The sequence below is a fragment of the Pararge aegeria genome, chromosome 11 (assembly GCF_905163445.1).
Source record: "Pararge aegeria chromosome 11, ilParAegt1.1, whole genome shotgun sequence".
Classification (NCBI taxonomy): domain Eukaryota; kingdom Metazoa; phylum Arthropoda; class Insecta; order Lepidoptera; family Nymphalidae; genus Pararge; species Pararge aegeria.
The window spans coordinates 4,759,746-4,775,020 of record NC_053190.1 but is presented as its reverse complement, the minus strand read 5'-3'; the positions used below and the strand labels follow the sequence as shown (position 1 = coordinate 4,775,020).

Genomic DNA, 15,275 nt, shown 5'->3' with positions numbered 1-15,275 from the left:
AGAGACAATAGTGGCGTCTGGGTTATTGAACTAAAAAAAATATATTTTAAATGGCACAAGCAGCGATCGAAAAAAACATAGCGGTCGCCCTTTCTAACAAAATGCCTGTCGAAATGGCTACCAATCAGTATTTGCGCGAGTCTTGAATTGAATCGTAAAAACATGATTGGTTCTACCTTATGGCATGCAGCAGGGGACCAGCCGTGATTGGCCGGCAGTTAATCTGTCAGCATTGTGACTGGCTACACCACCGGTAATTTTGGAAGGGACTACTTTTGAGCAGTAGTTATGCTTTTATGTTGTTTTCGTTCGCTTGTGCCCAACAAGTAATAAAATTAAAATGTTTAAAAATCCATAATGAATCTTATGCAGCGTTCCATTGTTGCCTATGATTTTCAAATATATCTAAGAATCTACTATAAATTGATACCTTTGTAAAACAAAAAGCAAGACAAGAAAAGCAAGTGGTTCTCACGGGATTTTACAAAGCCGAAAACTTATATATAAAATAACAAATTCGCAATCAGGTTACCTGTTGTCTGTAAACTTGTTGTAAATTTTGTTTCTGTATGGATTGTATGATATGCTGTGTAATTTGTATGTATGGAAACGTGTTGTGAGTAATCTAAAAATACAGTGCTATGTTACAATGTAATGCGATAGTTTAAAAAGCAATAAGTGTAAAATAATAATTAATATACAATTATCTTTAAGTCCAGTAGAATTTAAATCAAGTTATCTTTTTATATAACTTAACTGTAACCATAGTGCAATTAAATATTTTTTCAATAAAATGTCTGTGTAAAATGTCGTGTTTATGATAATAATTAGAAATGATTAAATGTGAAAATAATAGTTAATTAGAATCTAATATTAAGTGTAGAATAATAAATGTGTAATAACTTAATTCTTAACATATTTTTGTAAATAAAAACTAAAAAAATTGTGTTTTATGTACCTACCAAACTTGTAAATTGTTTGAAATAAAACTCATGAATTTTGTGACTTTTTTTTAAAGTTCTGTATCTAAGTAATAGTGAAACTAGATCATTTTTCGTACAATCTTTATACAAACCAATAAAACAGAATTACGCGTCTGGTATTTTAAAATATGTTTCTGTTGTTCTTACTTGAACGATAACTCGTTGCATTATATAGCTCTATAAAAAACTACTGAAATTTTTGTCCGTCTTTCTATTTGTCTGTTTGAACTGGCTAATCTTCCGAACGGCTGAACCGACTTCCACAGGCAGGATAACACGGTAAATATCCTAGAATAGTTTTTGATTTTGAATTCTACCACTAAAGGGTGAGGTGGGGCTTTGGAGGGTCTTACCTTTTCTGAATGAGGATTATATGTTCTTAATTCAATGAGTTGAGTATACCCTTAAATACAACATGATTCCTAAGGTATATATAAATTTGAAATTCAAGATGGCCGTCACCACAAAATGGTGAATTTTTTTTTTTTTGTTACAACGCCCACAATATAGACATCAATTTAGTGTGACGGGGATTTTTATTATGTATTATATTATATATGTAATAACTATAACTATTCATTTCGAGAAATAGGTGAACCGACGAATCCAACTCGGATGGGCAGCGTTCGGGAAACTTCGTGACATATTCTCGTCCAAAATCCCTCAGTGCCTGAAGACTAAAGTCTTCGAACAGTGCGTGTTGCCCGTGATGACTTACGGAACTGAGACATGGCCGCTAACTATGGGCCTCATAAGAAGGCTCAGAGTCACTCAGCGGGCGATGGAGAGAGCTATGCTAGGAGTATCTCTACGTGATCAAATCAGAAATGAGGAGATCCGTAGAAGAACTAGAGTTACCGACATAGCTCAGCGAGTCGTGAAGCTGAAGTGGCAATGGGCAGGGCACATAGCTCGGGGGTCTTAAGGCGCTGGAATGGCGACCCCACACCGGTAAAGGCAGCGTAGGTCGGCCCCCAACGAGTAGGACGGATGACATCAGGCGAGTCGCTGGGAGCCGCTGGAGGCAAGCGGCCCAGGACCGTGTATTGTGGAACTCCCTACAAAAGACCTATATCCAGCAGTGGACGTCGATTGGTTGAAATGATGATGATGATGATGATGAAGTATTCATATTCATAATTCAAAATTCCTTATTTGCCTGCGTAATTTGTTTTTAAAGTAGCTACAGATACAATTATAGTACGTGCATAGCTACATACGTAATAATCGCACAATACACGCAGACCAACTTTATCATATACCCACAGCTGTTTAAACTTTAATTGTTGATTATCGAAGCAAATATTAGCATTTTTAAACCACTTCAAGAACATTATTTTTTCCATAGGGATCATTGGCAAAGTGACATTATAACCATTTTACGTTGAAAAGGACTCTGACCTTCAAGACTCGGGATATCTTAGTTTGGGGTCCAGGGTAATTTAATTATAAAATTGTATCTTGTCAGTACGATTTTATTTCGTAAAACAAGCAAACCCATAGATATAATCTGTATCTGTAATCGAGGAGTCGTTATCAAGTATGGAATTACTTAAACAACGGAGTAAAATGGATCTTATTTATATTAGCTTTAAGCTCCAATTTGATTACAACTCTTTAGCTCGGGCTTTCGACAGAACGTTTACAAAACATAAATAGGGTGCATAGCGAGAAATTTTCTACTACTAAAGTAGATCCCCGGGACAGTTTTTTATATCGGCAATGTTTTTATAAGAATACCTACTTAGATATATTAATTACGTTGCATAGCTATCTTTACTATCTGTACTTTATCGTAATTATTTACATCATCATCATCTATCATTAACTGAAGAAGGTTTTAGACTTAGTAGCAGTATGTTGCGATCCTTACTTTAAGCGGGTGAAACCGCAGGGTACGAAATTTAAAATCTTTATATATATTAAATTAACTAGACAACTAGAAATCAGATAACTTTAAAGATATATATAAGCCTTTTTTATTCTCTATAAACCTAGGTACAATATATTTAACTTTAAGCTCTGTTCTGGACTTTAATGAGTAAGTTTTTTTTGGTAAAGGATTTGGTAAGTACGACCTGAGCCCAGTAGAGGACCGGTAATGGCATTACCGGCTCACTACAGGGTGCAGGACTCCTCCCACAATAAGAAGGGTTTAGGTTAGGTTCGTAATCCACCACACTGGCCCAGTCCTGACCGGTGGACTTCACACGCCTTTGAGAACATTATGAAAACTCTCAGGTGTGCATTTCTCCTCACGTCCTTTTCCGTCACAGTTAAAGCAAGTGATATTTATTTTCACAAAACGCACATTACGAATAAAGCTAGAGATGCGTGCTCGTGGGGATTCGAACTCTCCCCCCACCCCCAAAATTTAAGCCGAAGTCCTAACCTATCTATCTATGCGGCTATCACCGCATTATTAGTAGAAAGCGTAAGTATCTATAAAAAAATATACGGAACAGCTTTGCCGCTGAGTCTGTTCTGTTTTAGCAATAAAAATAATTTAATCCTTTGATAAATTTAAAATGCCTCTTATATTATTTTTCAGAAAACACAACTAAGTGTAACTAACTATAGGAACAATGTCGATCAGTAATTATTTATTAACGATTTTAATCATATTTCTAGGTAAGTGACCTTTTTTTTGTATTCAGTAGTAGTAGTTTCAGTTAGAAAATCTTTACTTTGTATCATTAAATACTCATGTATTGATGATTAAGTTATTGATCATCATTAACTACTCATCATCGGCCCACTACAGGGCAAGGGTCTCCTCAAGAATAAGGGATTTTGACCTTTATGGTACATACGGGTGTGACACAATTATAAGAAGGTACAATAGGCGGCCGTATCACAAAAAAAATCGGTTGTCGGCAAAATCGGTTTACTGACGATAGTTGAACGTGATAACGGCATAAGAAAATACTGATGGAAAGATTACATTTTTCAAACGAAAATTTTAAGCCTCCATCGAATTATAAGACGTTGACACGTCAAAAGCGATCCAAAGACGAGCCATTTACTGAATAGCTGTGGACTAATATGTAGTGCTGCTGTTGTGCCATACATTATTTGCAGTCATTTGTTACAACAAATAAAAAGTATTTTAAATAAGGCAAAACGGGAATAGGTTCGCGGGCCGGTCATTTGCGTTAGGCAATGTTTACGCGATTGACCATTTATAGTGGGGGATTAAATCGTCAAGAGCAAGAAGAAATTTATTATTCGCCCACACCTCAGTCGTTTATTTAAATACGTTAAGTACTATCTGTACTTAATATCACAGGTTTGTATAGTTGGCACTTCCAGTACGATTGAAAAAACTTTACGTTTAGTATTTGATTTATTGAGGTAGGTGTAGTCTATGCAGCAGTACACTGCGTCCCGTATTTAACGCGGGCAATGCCGTAGGCCATATCTAGTTTTTAATATAGCAGCAAACGATGCTGGCTGTATGTCGGTTTCGCTTGGCGCGCGAAAAAAAAGTCGCGCCATTTTGATAATGTTTTCGCTTCTATGTCTATGGTTCTATGCCTAATGTCTATGGTTACTCATTTAAAGAGTCAGTTTAAATTGGAAAGTAGAGCAACAGTAGATTTTATTCCTCCGGGAATAATAATCGAGGCGCTAATACACACACTACGTTACACTCTCGGCTTTCTTAGCGCATTCACTTTTAGCTAATGCGCCTGATACCGTCCCAACCGTGAAATGCAATGTTACTAAACTAGATGCATAATCTACTATTAAAAGTCAAAACCTGCCAATCCAATATAAGCAACTCCAGGTACATGACTCATGAGACTTAACACTTACACCTCAGGTTGATTGATGGCTACAGGCACTTTGTAGGTCGTTTTCCTTGCATGCCCGAGAAGTTATACTCCGTTTACAGCGTTATTTTGTATAAGGCAGTGGCGTGCACTTCATACATGCACAAAAGCACTGCCTACCCTGGTTAAAAACTCTGTGCACGCCACTGACTATAAGGGAATGGATGGGGACGCTAACCATCAGTGTAAATAAAAATTAAAATAAAAAAGGCTTTTATTGAAAATATAAACAATAAATATAAAAATAGATAAGAAGTAGATAGAAAATAGATATAAGCTTTTGCAAAATTGTTACGTTAAATAAATAAAAAAATATATTTTTTGACAAATTGAGTTAACCATCAGTATGTACTATAAAAAAGTGTTCCCAGTGGAGAGCACAGGGTTTTTTACCAGAGTAGGCAAAACGCAGGGCACTCGGAAGTTATTAAATGGAAAACCTGTATATGAGTAATAGGTATGGTGGTTATAACCTTGTGAGTAAGGCGTCGGCTTCCCTTCGGGACCGAGTTCGAACCCCGGCAAGCACCTTTTACTTTTCAAGGTTATGTACGTTTAAACTATTAAATATCGTTACTTTAACGATGAAAACAACGTAAGTAAACTTGTACGCCTGAGAGTTCTCCATAAAACCATAATGTTCTTAAGAGCGCGTGAACTGTGAAGTCTGAAAATTCGCACTTAGCCTTCATAGTGACGATCGAAACCATACGCCGTACGCTGTAGTGTGCCGGTATTGGGTTGATAATGATGATACGAGTTACATAAAAAAAATGGGAAGACAGTGTTTTGTGCATATATGAAGTGCACACCACAGCTTGTGCCGATAATAACATGTCAATACTCTGTGTACCTGCTAAACTTGGGCTTCGCTAACACAGAGTTATTAAAAATTGTGTCACATTTCAGGTCCAATACATATATCGGTAGAGGGCGCTAGTCTTCGCTGTTACGATGGGCAAGTTTTAAACTGAACTTATATAATATTACTAGCTGTTGCCCGCGACTTCGTCTGCGTTTGATTTTGTTTTTAATGTATTCAGTATCGCTAAGCCTCATATTATAACATAGCCATATATAGTATATATATATAACATGTGACTGTCAATTAATTATAGACAAATAATTTGCAATAAAATGAAATTGCGACTATAATTAAAGATCTAAGCTATGCTATCTCTTAAGTTGGTCCAGACTGCTCACGGTGTGCCAATTTAATTTAAAATCGGTTAAGTAGTTTAGGAGTCCATCGCGGACAAACATCGTGACAGGAGATTTATAAATATTAAGATTTAGTTTACAGATAGAAATATGTAAGTGTAACGTCAAAGTAAACTGCAACTTATTGTTCTAGTTTTAAAGATCGGTTTAGCTCGCACTTCTACAGCCCCTTGCGGGATGTTTGTAAAACAAATTCAGTAGTAGAGATTTTCTTTAATAACGCCAATGGTATTTAGACCATTGGCGTTATTAAACCATCGTTTCGGCGTTTACCATCAAATGGGTAAAGTTTGTAAGCTAGCAACAAGCCGCGAGTTGAAGTGAGATATGCGCGGGGCGTTTTCACCGTTTTCGGACACTCTGCCATGCAACTGACTGCATGCAAAAGTGGCTGAATGAGGGTTATGTATGTTCTTAATTCTGAGGCGGCATCGTACCGCAATGCCTAATCGCTTGGCAGCACGTTTATGACTTTATGTAGGATGGTAGAAAGCCACGGCCGAAGCCTCCCATCAGACCAGAGAATGTTTAGAAATTATAAATTCCCAAGAGATTATAGAATCTGGTATAGCCTAGTGGGTAAAGCTTCGGCTTCTTTTACTGGAGTACCAAGTTCGATCATCGACACACAAGTTTTTGGCGATTAAATATCATAGCTTCAACCGTGCATTCTTGAGAGTTCTCGATAATGTTCTCGAAGGCTTGAGGAGTCGAACAATCCGCACTTGGCCAGCATGGTGGACTTTTAAATGGAGACCGGCAGGGTGATTACGTATCTCGCGACAGGCTTGCTACAGGCGTAAATCTTGCAATCACTGCTGTCAAACGTCACTTTTCCATCCAATAAATAAACAAAAGTGACGTTTGACAGCAGTGATTGCAAGATTTACGCCTGTCGCAAGCCTGTCGCGAGATACGTAATACCCCTGCCGTTCTCTGCAGAAGGCAGGTAATGGACTGACCTCGCTACGCTCAATACTTCTTACTTTGTCATAAACAATTCACAAGGAAACTATAATGAAACATTATTTACAGCTCCTTCAACGTGTATACGGAATACAGGCTTGACGAGCCGCAACAATACTTAAACTCTTCGCTTTTCGATTTTAATACAAAAACAGTATTTTATGTAGCTGGATTCAAACACACAGCTACGGGGGACTCTATCCAAAGTATTGTTGAGACCTGTTTGTCCTTGTCACTTAATGTCTGCCTGTTGAATTGGGAGAAAGAGGCCTCCGGTGGCGGACTTAACGAAATTATATCGTATCCAATCGCAGTTGCTGAAGCTATTCGTGTGAGTATAGAACATTCCAATTCACAGACTCTTGTGAAGAGTTTATGACTTCACTATTAAGAGATGACGATGATAACCACATTCGTCAACTTAAAAGTAAAGCTAGGACGGTTCTAAACGCGCCCTGGTCTTAAAACAGACCACAACAAACTTTGCCGGGTATTTTTTTTGTTATCACCATCTCACAGTCGATTAATTAATTAGCTATGACGTTTAAGCTTTTTAATAGTTTATGTAATCCTTAACATTTGAATAGGATATTGATAGGATTTCTATAAGCTTACGTTTTATATAACCTTTGAACTTATTGCGAGCCATCTCAATTATTTCAATGGATAATTTGTTATAAAATAATATACAATTTCCTTTGAATGTATTATCAATTTTATGTAGTCTTGTAAACTGTACAACAAGTATGTGTGTGTGTTTACTAGCTAATTAAAGCTATTCACCGAGCCGGGGCAAAACTTAGCATTGCCCCTCCCCTTTCTGTTTAGATTTTCTCTATTATATCGATACTATTTTTCCTTTCTGTTCTCATATATACACACACACACATATGCACGCTCACATACACGTCAAACTAATAACACACCGTGGTTTTTGCGTCGGGCCTAAAAAAAGCCTGAATATGCCATATTTTGAACATACCATAGTTTCCTGTTAATTTATAATTTATTAAACCGCAAATGTTTTCCAGTCCGGAAAATGAGTGCTACAATTAATATTGCGCGTTTTAAATTGAAGTGGCTGGATCCAAAATTTTTGTTTTTTCTGGTAACCCCAAAAATGTAAGTAATTGAATAATTGGGCATATTTAAGCTTTTGTTTATAATATTTTGTACCGAGATATTTTACGCGAGACCTAATTAATTAATAATTTTAATTCAATATTATTGTAAAACCATCCTTAACCTAACGAATCAATATATTAATGTTTATTAAATTTCAAAGTATTAAAATGTTTATTAGTATGTATGAAATGACGTTTTGGAATTAAAGGCTATTTTTATTTTTTATTTAAGTTTTATTTTATTTCTATTTTATATAATTTTAATCTGAGCGTTAATCACAAGAATTGTGACATCAATGTCACAATTTTTGTTATTATCCGTATTATCGGAATTGTTTAATGATTGGACACTAAACCTTTGTCGGTAACTAGCTACGGCATAAGCCTCCCACAAGACAAATGCTGTACGATTTGAAATTTACGACCTATTCTCATAACTACTAAATGCCGCTAATATACCGCCGAATTAGCGTTAAAAGTTCAGCGGTAAAAGCTCGTACTATCCATAAAAAAATATATATGTAATAACAATCTGTCGAGCCGTTTCGGAAAACACTATAACTCGAGATTTTAATCAAGATTTTTTGAAGTCTCATGACTCATTTTTTTACACTCTTATTATTAGCTTCACCTGTATGTTTTTATGTTTGTAACAGACTCCGTTGGACTTGATTTTGACCCTCTTTAAACGGCCTTTTTTTCATTTAAACTCTGTAGATATATCGAGGGCCGATGACAATAGACTGATTTTTTTTTTTTTTTACATGCTTTTTATCAGCTTAAATTGTTTGTTTTTTCTATTTAGCGAACGTGCTTACAAAATAATATTGTGAATTGTTCATTTCAGGTCGGGAGAAAGTTTAGTCAGACTATAAAAAAATTGGTTGATGCTGGATTAGGCATGGATCAAATCACGTTCATCGGATTCTCGCTAGGAGCTTCTTTAATGGGCTTCTCGGGTAACGAATACGAGAGAGAAACTGGTACAAAATATTCCCGGTAAGGATAAACTCGATTTTTTTATTATTAATATATCGAAGCGATGATAGCCCCGTGGTTAGAACTTGAGCATCACTTTCAGGGGGCCGAATTCGAATCCCGGCAAAAACCTCAAACTTGGATAGAAACAGACGTTACTTTGCGGAAATCCATGACATAGATCGCGGAGCACAGCAAATTAAGCTTAATTTTCATAACTTTTAAGTTATGTGCGTTATGAGCAATTAAAATAAATATATATTCAAACATATAGTATCTTGCCTCAACGGTAAAGGGTAACATCGTGAAAAAATCTGCATGCCTGAGAGTTCTCTATAATGTCTGGAAGACGTTTGGATTCCACCAATCCGCATGGGCCAGCGCGTTGGACTACGGCCTTAACCCCCCCGTTCTCATTGTGGGAGGAGACCTGTAGGGAATGAATATATTAAATACATATAGGTATATTACTATCTGTTACCCGCTTTCGACCGTGTGGTGAAGGTAGATCTGAATACAGTTGTCACCACCCCTTCTCTTCCCGCGGGTGTCGTACGAGGCGACTAAGGCATATAACGGAATACGGGCAGCAGCTTCCTCTGTGCTACTTCTACTATTGCGATCACCAACGCCTGCCCTGTCTCGTTTGAGGCTTCGGCCGTGGCTAGTTACCAACCTACCGACAAAGACGTGCCGCTAAGTGATTTAGCGTTCCGGCACGATGTCGCGGAGAAACAGGGTTGGGTGCGTTTAATACAACTCCTAACAGCTTAGCCCGGCATCTTAGATTGCATCAGTTACCAGCAGAGATTGCAATGAAAGGCTAACTTATAGTCCTCCTAGTCCCTTAATAATATTTAAAATGCGTAAATGTGTTTGTTTGTTTGTCCTTGCTTCACTCCCTTATTTAGCAAGCAATCAGCTTCATTTCTGGCAAATTTAGTTGAAAGGATATAGAGTTGCATAGGCTTTTTGTCCCAGGAATACAGACGGTTCCCACGGCATTATTAAAAAAAAAACATAAAAGAGTTAGAAGTTATAGTTCTTGGGCGTATGGAAAAAAAATAACTAAAATGCAGAAGTGGTAAACGCTAAATATTAAAATTAATCAAAATGATTTAATTTAAAAAAAAAAGTTTTTAGTAACGTAATAATATTTATTTATTTACACTGTATACTGTTACGAAACAAGTGTTCTAAATATAAAAACATAAGAGATGTAGAACACAGGTGTCGGTGTGCGCGCGCATCGTAAAAATTCACTCTCATCATTTTTCTCCATCGCGCCAAAAGAAGTATAACATCAACAAACGCGGGCAACAGATAGTAGTCAAACAAAAGATAAAATAAAAAAACAGAAATTTAAACATTTCAGTATTATAGGCTGCGACCCGGCCGGTCCATTTTTCGATGGCATTATATCGCTACCCAGTCTAGATGCTCTAGATGCCGATTTCGTCATGAGTATGCATACGAACCCTAAAAGGTTGGGCACGGATGAGAAGAAATCCACTATGGACGTGTCGGCGAATTGCGGGAATCCTGTACAACCTGGCTGCGAGACTGCCGGTGGTGGCCTTGGAATCAGAACACCTGAAAGTAAAATTCCCTATCATTATATTTCACTAGATAAAAATAAGCGGTGTCAGCCTAACGGTTAAGACTTCGGCTTCACTTACGGGTGCCGAGTTCGAATCCCAGCACGCACCACTAAGCTTTTAAAATGTCACTAGCTTGAACAGTGAAGGAAAACATCGTGAGGTACATCGACGGATAGTTGAAATAAAGTCTGAATTGCTTTTCTCTTTGAAAATACAAGATTTATTTACGATGCATCTACCAATCACTATTAGGTACTATTATTAGTAATTATATTAAAACAATTATTATAATTTAATCATTATTATAAGCCTTTATAATTTGAACACAAAAAGGCATGATGATGATCGGAAGTAGGTATCTACTGTCTACTAAGTATAATCCAAAACATATCCTATATTTGCAGAAATGAAAGGTTTTGTTGATGTAAATTGCAAAATTTATTTCACGCGAAAACGCTTGCCGTGTCATAAACGTACTTGTGAGGTGCAACTGATATTTTCTAATCACAAAATACTTTATATAGGCAACAATTTTCGAAGTCCAAGCAGTACAAAATTACATGTTATTATATGTCATCGCGGATCGCTAGATTTTACAGTTTTATTTGTAGAAAATAAATAATAATCTCAAGAAAAATCTCAATATAAATATGTTTTTCATACGACATGAATCATATATAAATACAATATTTTAGCGACTCTGTTTTTCGAGCGGATAAACCGATTTTAATTAAAATTTAATTTTATTTATTATTTAAGTTTTTACTGTGTGACAGGTCAAATTAGTCCGGAGTGTTCTTAGCTATTTTTGATGAAAATAGCGGATTACACATTCTTCCATTTCTTTCAACTCTTTTCTGTTTATACTTTACTAGTCCATGTTTTCCCTATATTCAATTAATATATACGAGTACATTTCTTAAATAAAATTCAGTATATATATATATATGAATAAATATATAAATATATATTTCTTAAATATAGTTCAACGTGTACATACCACGATAATATTTTTGGATATGTCGATATTTCGACCCAGTTGCATGGATCGTAGATCGTGGAAATATTATCGTGGTATGTACCCGTTGAAATTATAGGTATTATAATAGTTCTTATTTCTGTCTAAAACACTTTTTATAGATATGTGCAGCCATAACCTCTCCTGGAAACTCCTCAGTGAAGGTTGGCTGATGCCGGATACCTTAATAGTACGACCTGCCACGAGTTGTGACGTCTGGCAGAATCAAGGGGGTGGTAATACAACAGCGTCTGTAGTATTCAATATAGACACAAGGTAAAATTATATTTAACGTTTTTTTACATAAATATAATATATAATCAAATCATCATCATAATCGCAGTCAAAGTATATACATATACAACGTGTAACGTAATTAAGAAATACTGTTAAAAGGCGCACATGTGTATTTCATAAGGAATCACCCTGTAAACATTCTAAATTAAAAGAAGCGTATTTATTTTTCTATATAAACTAATTCAAAACATTCTAAATGTCTACTTATGACAACCCTATTGGAGATAAAAGATCGACACGTGTACAGTAGCTCCACTACGCGACGCATCCCTACTAATATTATAAATGTCAATGTAAGTTTGTTTGTTACGCTTTCACGCAAAAATTACTAAACCGATCCTCATGAAACTTTGTACACATATTCTTGGAAGTGTTAGAAGTAATATAGGATACTTTTTATCCCGACATTAAGCTCGGTTCCTATGGGAAAGGTAATGACAGTGTTTGAAATTATAACCGATTTGAATAATTATTTTTGTACTATAGAGGTTATAATATGTGTTTAATTTTGCCCAAACTTTGTGTAGATCTGATGAATGTGGTTGGAGATAGAGGACAGAACTCCTCAGCGGACAGCAGCAAACCCCTCATTTAAGGCTTAGCGATACTGAATACTTTATTTTTTTTAGAACTACAACTAAATTGAATACCACATCAAAAAACAAAATCAAACGCAGACGAAATCGCGGGCAACAGCTAGTACCTAATAAAGTAAAGTTAGGGTTGTACCTGATTTATTTCAGTAAAATCTATGGCAATGGTTCACTCAAAAACTATTAGCGTTTTGGATTTACAGATAAGTGTCAGAGACAGTAAATAATGTACCTCTAAAGCCTCTGAAGTAGTAGTTCGGTTTTTATTTACACGTTGTATATAATTTGTCTGCGATGTAACCATAGACGTATTACTTACTAGGTATTTCATGGACCGCTTATGCTGCTTGTAAAACGCTGTTTAGAGTTAAACGGTATCCAAAGGGTAAAACGGCACCAAATTACGAAGGCTTTGCTATCCGTACATCGCCCTGTCTGCCTGTTCGTCTGTCGCCATGCTGTATCTCATAAATCGCGATAGTTAGAGAGTTGAAATTTTCACACACGATTTATTTCTGTTGCCGATATAACTACAAATATTAAATTAAGAGGCAGCCATACAAGAAAAAATTATTATTTTGCTCGATGTTGATAACAGCAACAGATAGACACTTGAAATATTCACAGAATATTTATTTATACTTTTTATTTAGTTAAATGAAAATAGAACAAATATTAAAGAGGCTCCCATACAACAGCCATGATTTTTTTGCCGTTTTTATTGACAATGGCACGTAACTCTTCGTGCACGAGTCCGTCTCGCACTTGACTGGTTTTTATTTTAGTTCATTAAAAATCTTTTTATGACGTCAGATTACCGTGACTGAGTAAACATTTACCAGGGTATTTCTTTTTTTAAATATGTTAAATATCTCGAAGACCATAGAGCTCTATTATTTGCTTAGCTGTCCTGTATGCTTTTGTATTCAACTGTTTTTGAAAACAGTCTCACAAAAAAGCATCCAGGACAGCGCTTCGGAAAAACTATTTGTTTTGTATATTACTGTTACTAACTCACACAAACACACACACACACACACACACACGTTCACAGTTTAATCTTTTGTTATTTAATTTCAGTTTGCGTGGACAATTCTTCTTCGCAACCAACAATTCGCCTCCTTATGGAAGAGGAGAGTCTGGATCAAATCCTAACTAAGTCGGTAAACGTACCTACTTATACTGTACTAAATTGTTGGGTATGTGCGTACATACTCTGATGATAAAACGCATAAAGGAAGGAAATGCTCTTGAATAACAAAAATGAAATAAAAAACTAAAGTTGCAACATTGTTTTTAGTTACTAGACATAATTTTGAAAATACAAATCGTCAGAAATATTTAGTGACTATATAATGCAAAATGACGACAAACCTTGGCGATATGTCTTATATATTATATAGTATTTTCCAGCACACGCGGATTAAAGTGTCATCTATAAACCGAATCGCGAAGGTTACAAATACTATTATTTAAGCCTCAGCAATCTATAAATATCGACAATACACACATCGCCTGCATCTAGCCCAAAAGAAACGTACGCGATATACGACGACGACGCAGATAAACACCCAGATACTGAAAACATTCATGCTCATCACACAAACATTTTTCAGTTTTGGGAATCGAACCCACAGCCGTTGACTCAGAAAGCAGGGTGGGCACTGCCCACGTGCCAATCGGCAGTCTAAATATTATTAATATATTTAGATATTCTTAATATTTTTAGTATTTTTAAGAAATGCATTGGTAACAGGCTAATTTATGTATGGCCTTGACTACAAGACCGTCTCATTGTGTTAATTTCAAGTTATTGTTAAACTAATCAGTTGAAATTCTTATAGTCTGTGAGCAAGTGATTTCATTGCTACTCGATTATGTACTTTTTTATATATATTTTTTTTTAATGTTTATAGCTTGACGAGCGATGACTGCAATCACACCTGATGGTAAACGATGATGCAGCCTAAGGTGGAGCGCGCTTGCCTAGAAGATTCACTCATATTGTAGGCACTGGGGAAAAGAAACGACGATGTGAAGCGCTTCGTACGCGTCCACGGTATATCGACCACGTAAGGATGCAGATCCTTACGGTGCCTCGCGGTTCGATGGTAAAAAGGCGAGGGGGAACTAGATCGAACAGTTCTTGAGCACTTATAACTGCTTCGCCCGTGTGTAACCGTTTTGTAATAAAAATTATTACATTTTTATCTATGCATAGTATAAAACAAATGCATTCCTCGTTTGTCTGTTTAACGCTAACTCCTCATATTCCTGTTTGATACTTTTGACGACCTCCCTGGCGCAGCGGTGACTGCTGTGGTTTTAGTGGGGTAGTTTATCATTTCAGAATTTTCTCAGGTCTGGTCTGGACCAGTGGCGTGCACTTCACACATGCGCAAAAGCACTGCCTACCCTAAAATTTATATATAACTCGAATAGGATGTTTCCCGTTTTATGCAATTTTCCTGCGGTATGCATTCCCTGGTAAGAAACCTACTGCACGCCACTGGTCGGGACATGGCTAGTTATGAACAAACACGTGCCGCAAGGCGATTAAGCGTTCCGGCACGATATGGCAAAAAAAAAAATAGATTTTGTTAGCGGACTATGTCACGGGGCTCACTGGCTTAGTCACTTTTTTATTTTTGACAAAAT

The 15,275-nt window shown here is 36.4% G+C and overlaps 1 protein-coding gene across 1 annotated transcript; it reads left to right on the top strand.

Moving 5' to 3' along the window:
• The first annotated feature begins 8,574 nt into the window (after positions 1-8,574).
• On the top strand, positions 8,575-13,776 carry LOC120627382 (phospholipase A1-like). The gene is made up of 5 exons (XM_039895376.1): positions 8,575-8,616; positions 8,978-9,129; positions 10,484-10,707; positions 11,850-12,003; positions 13,698-13,776. Exons 1-5 carry the CDS (start codon positions 8,575-8,577, stop codon positions 13,774-13,776), a joined length of 651 nt encoding a protein of 216 aa, XP_039751310.1.
• Positions 13,777-15,275: the final 1,499 nt, after the last annotated feature.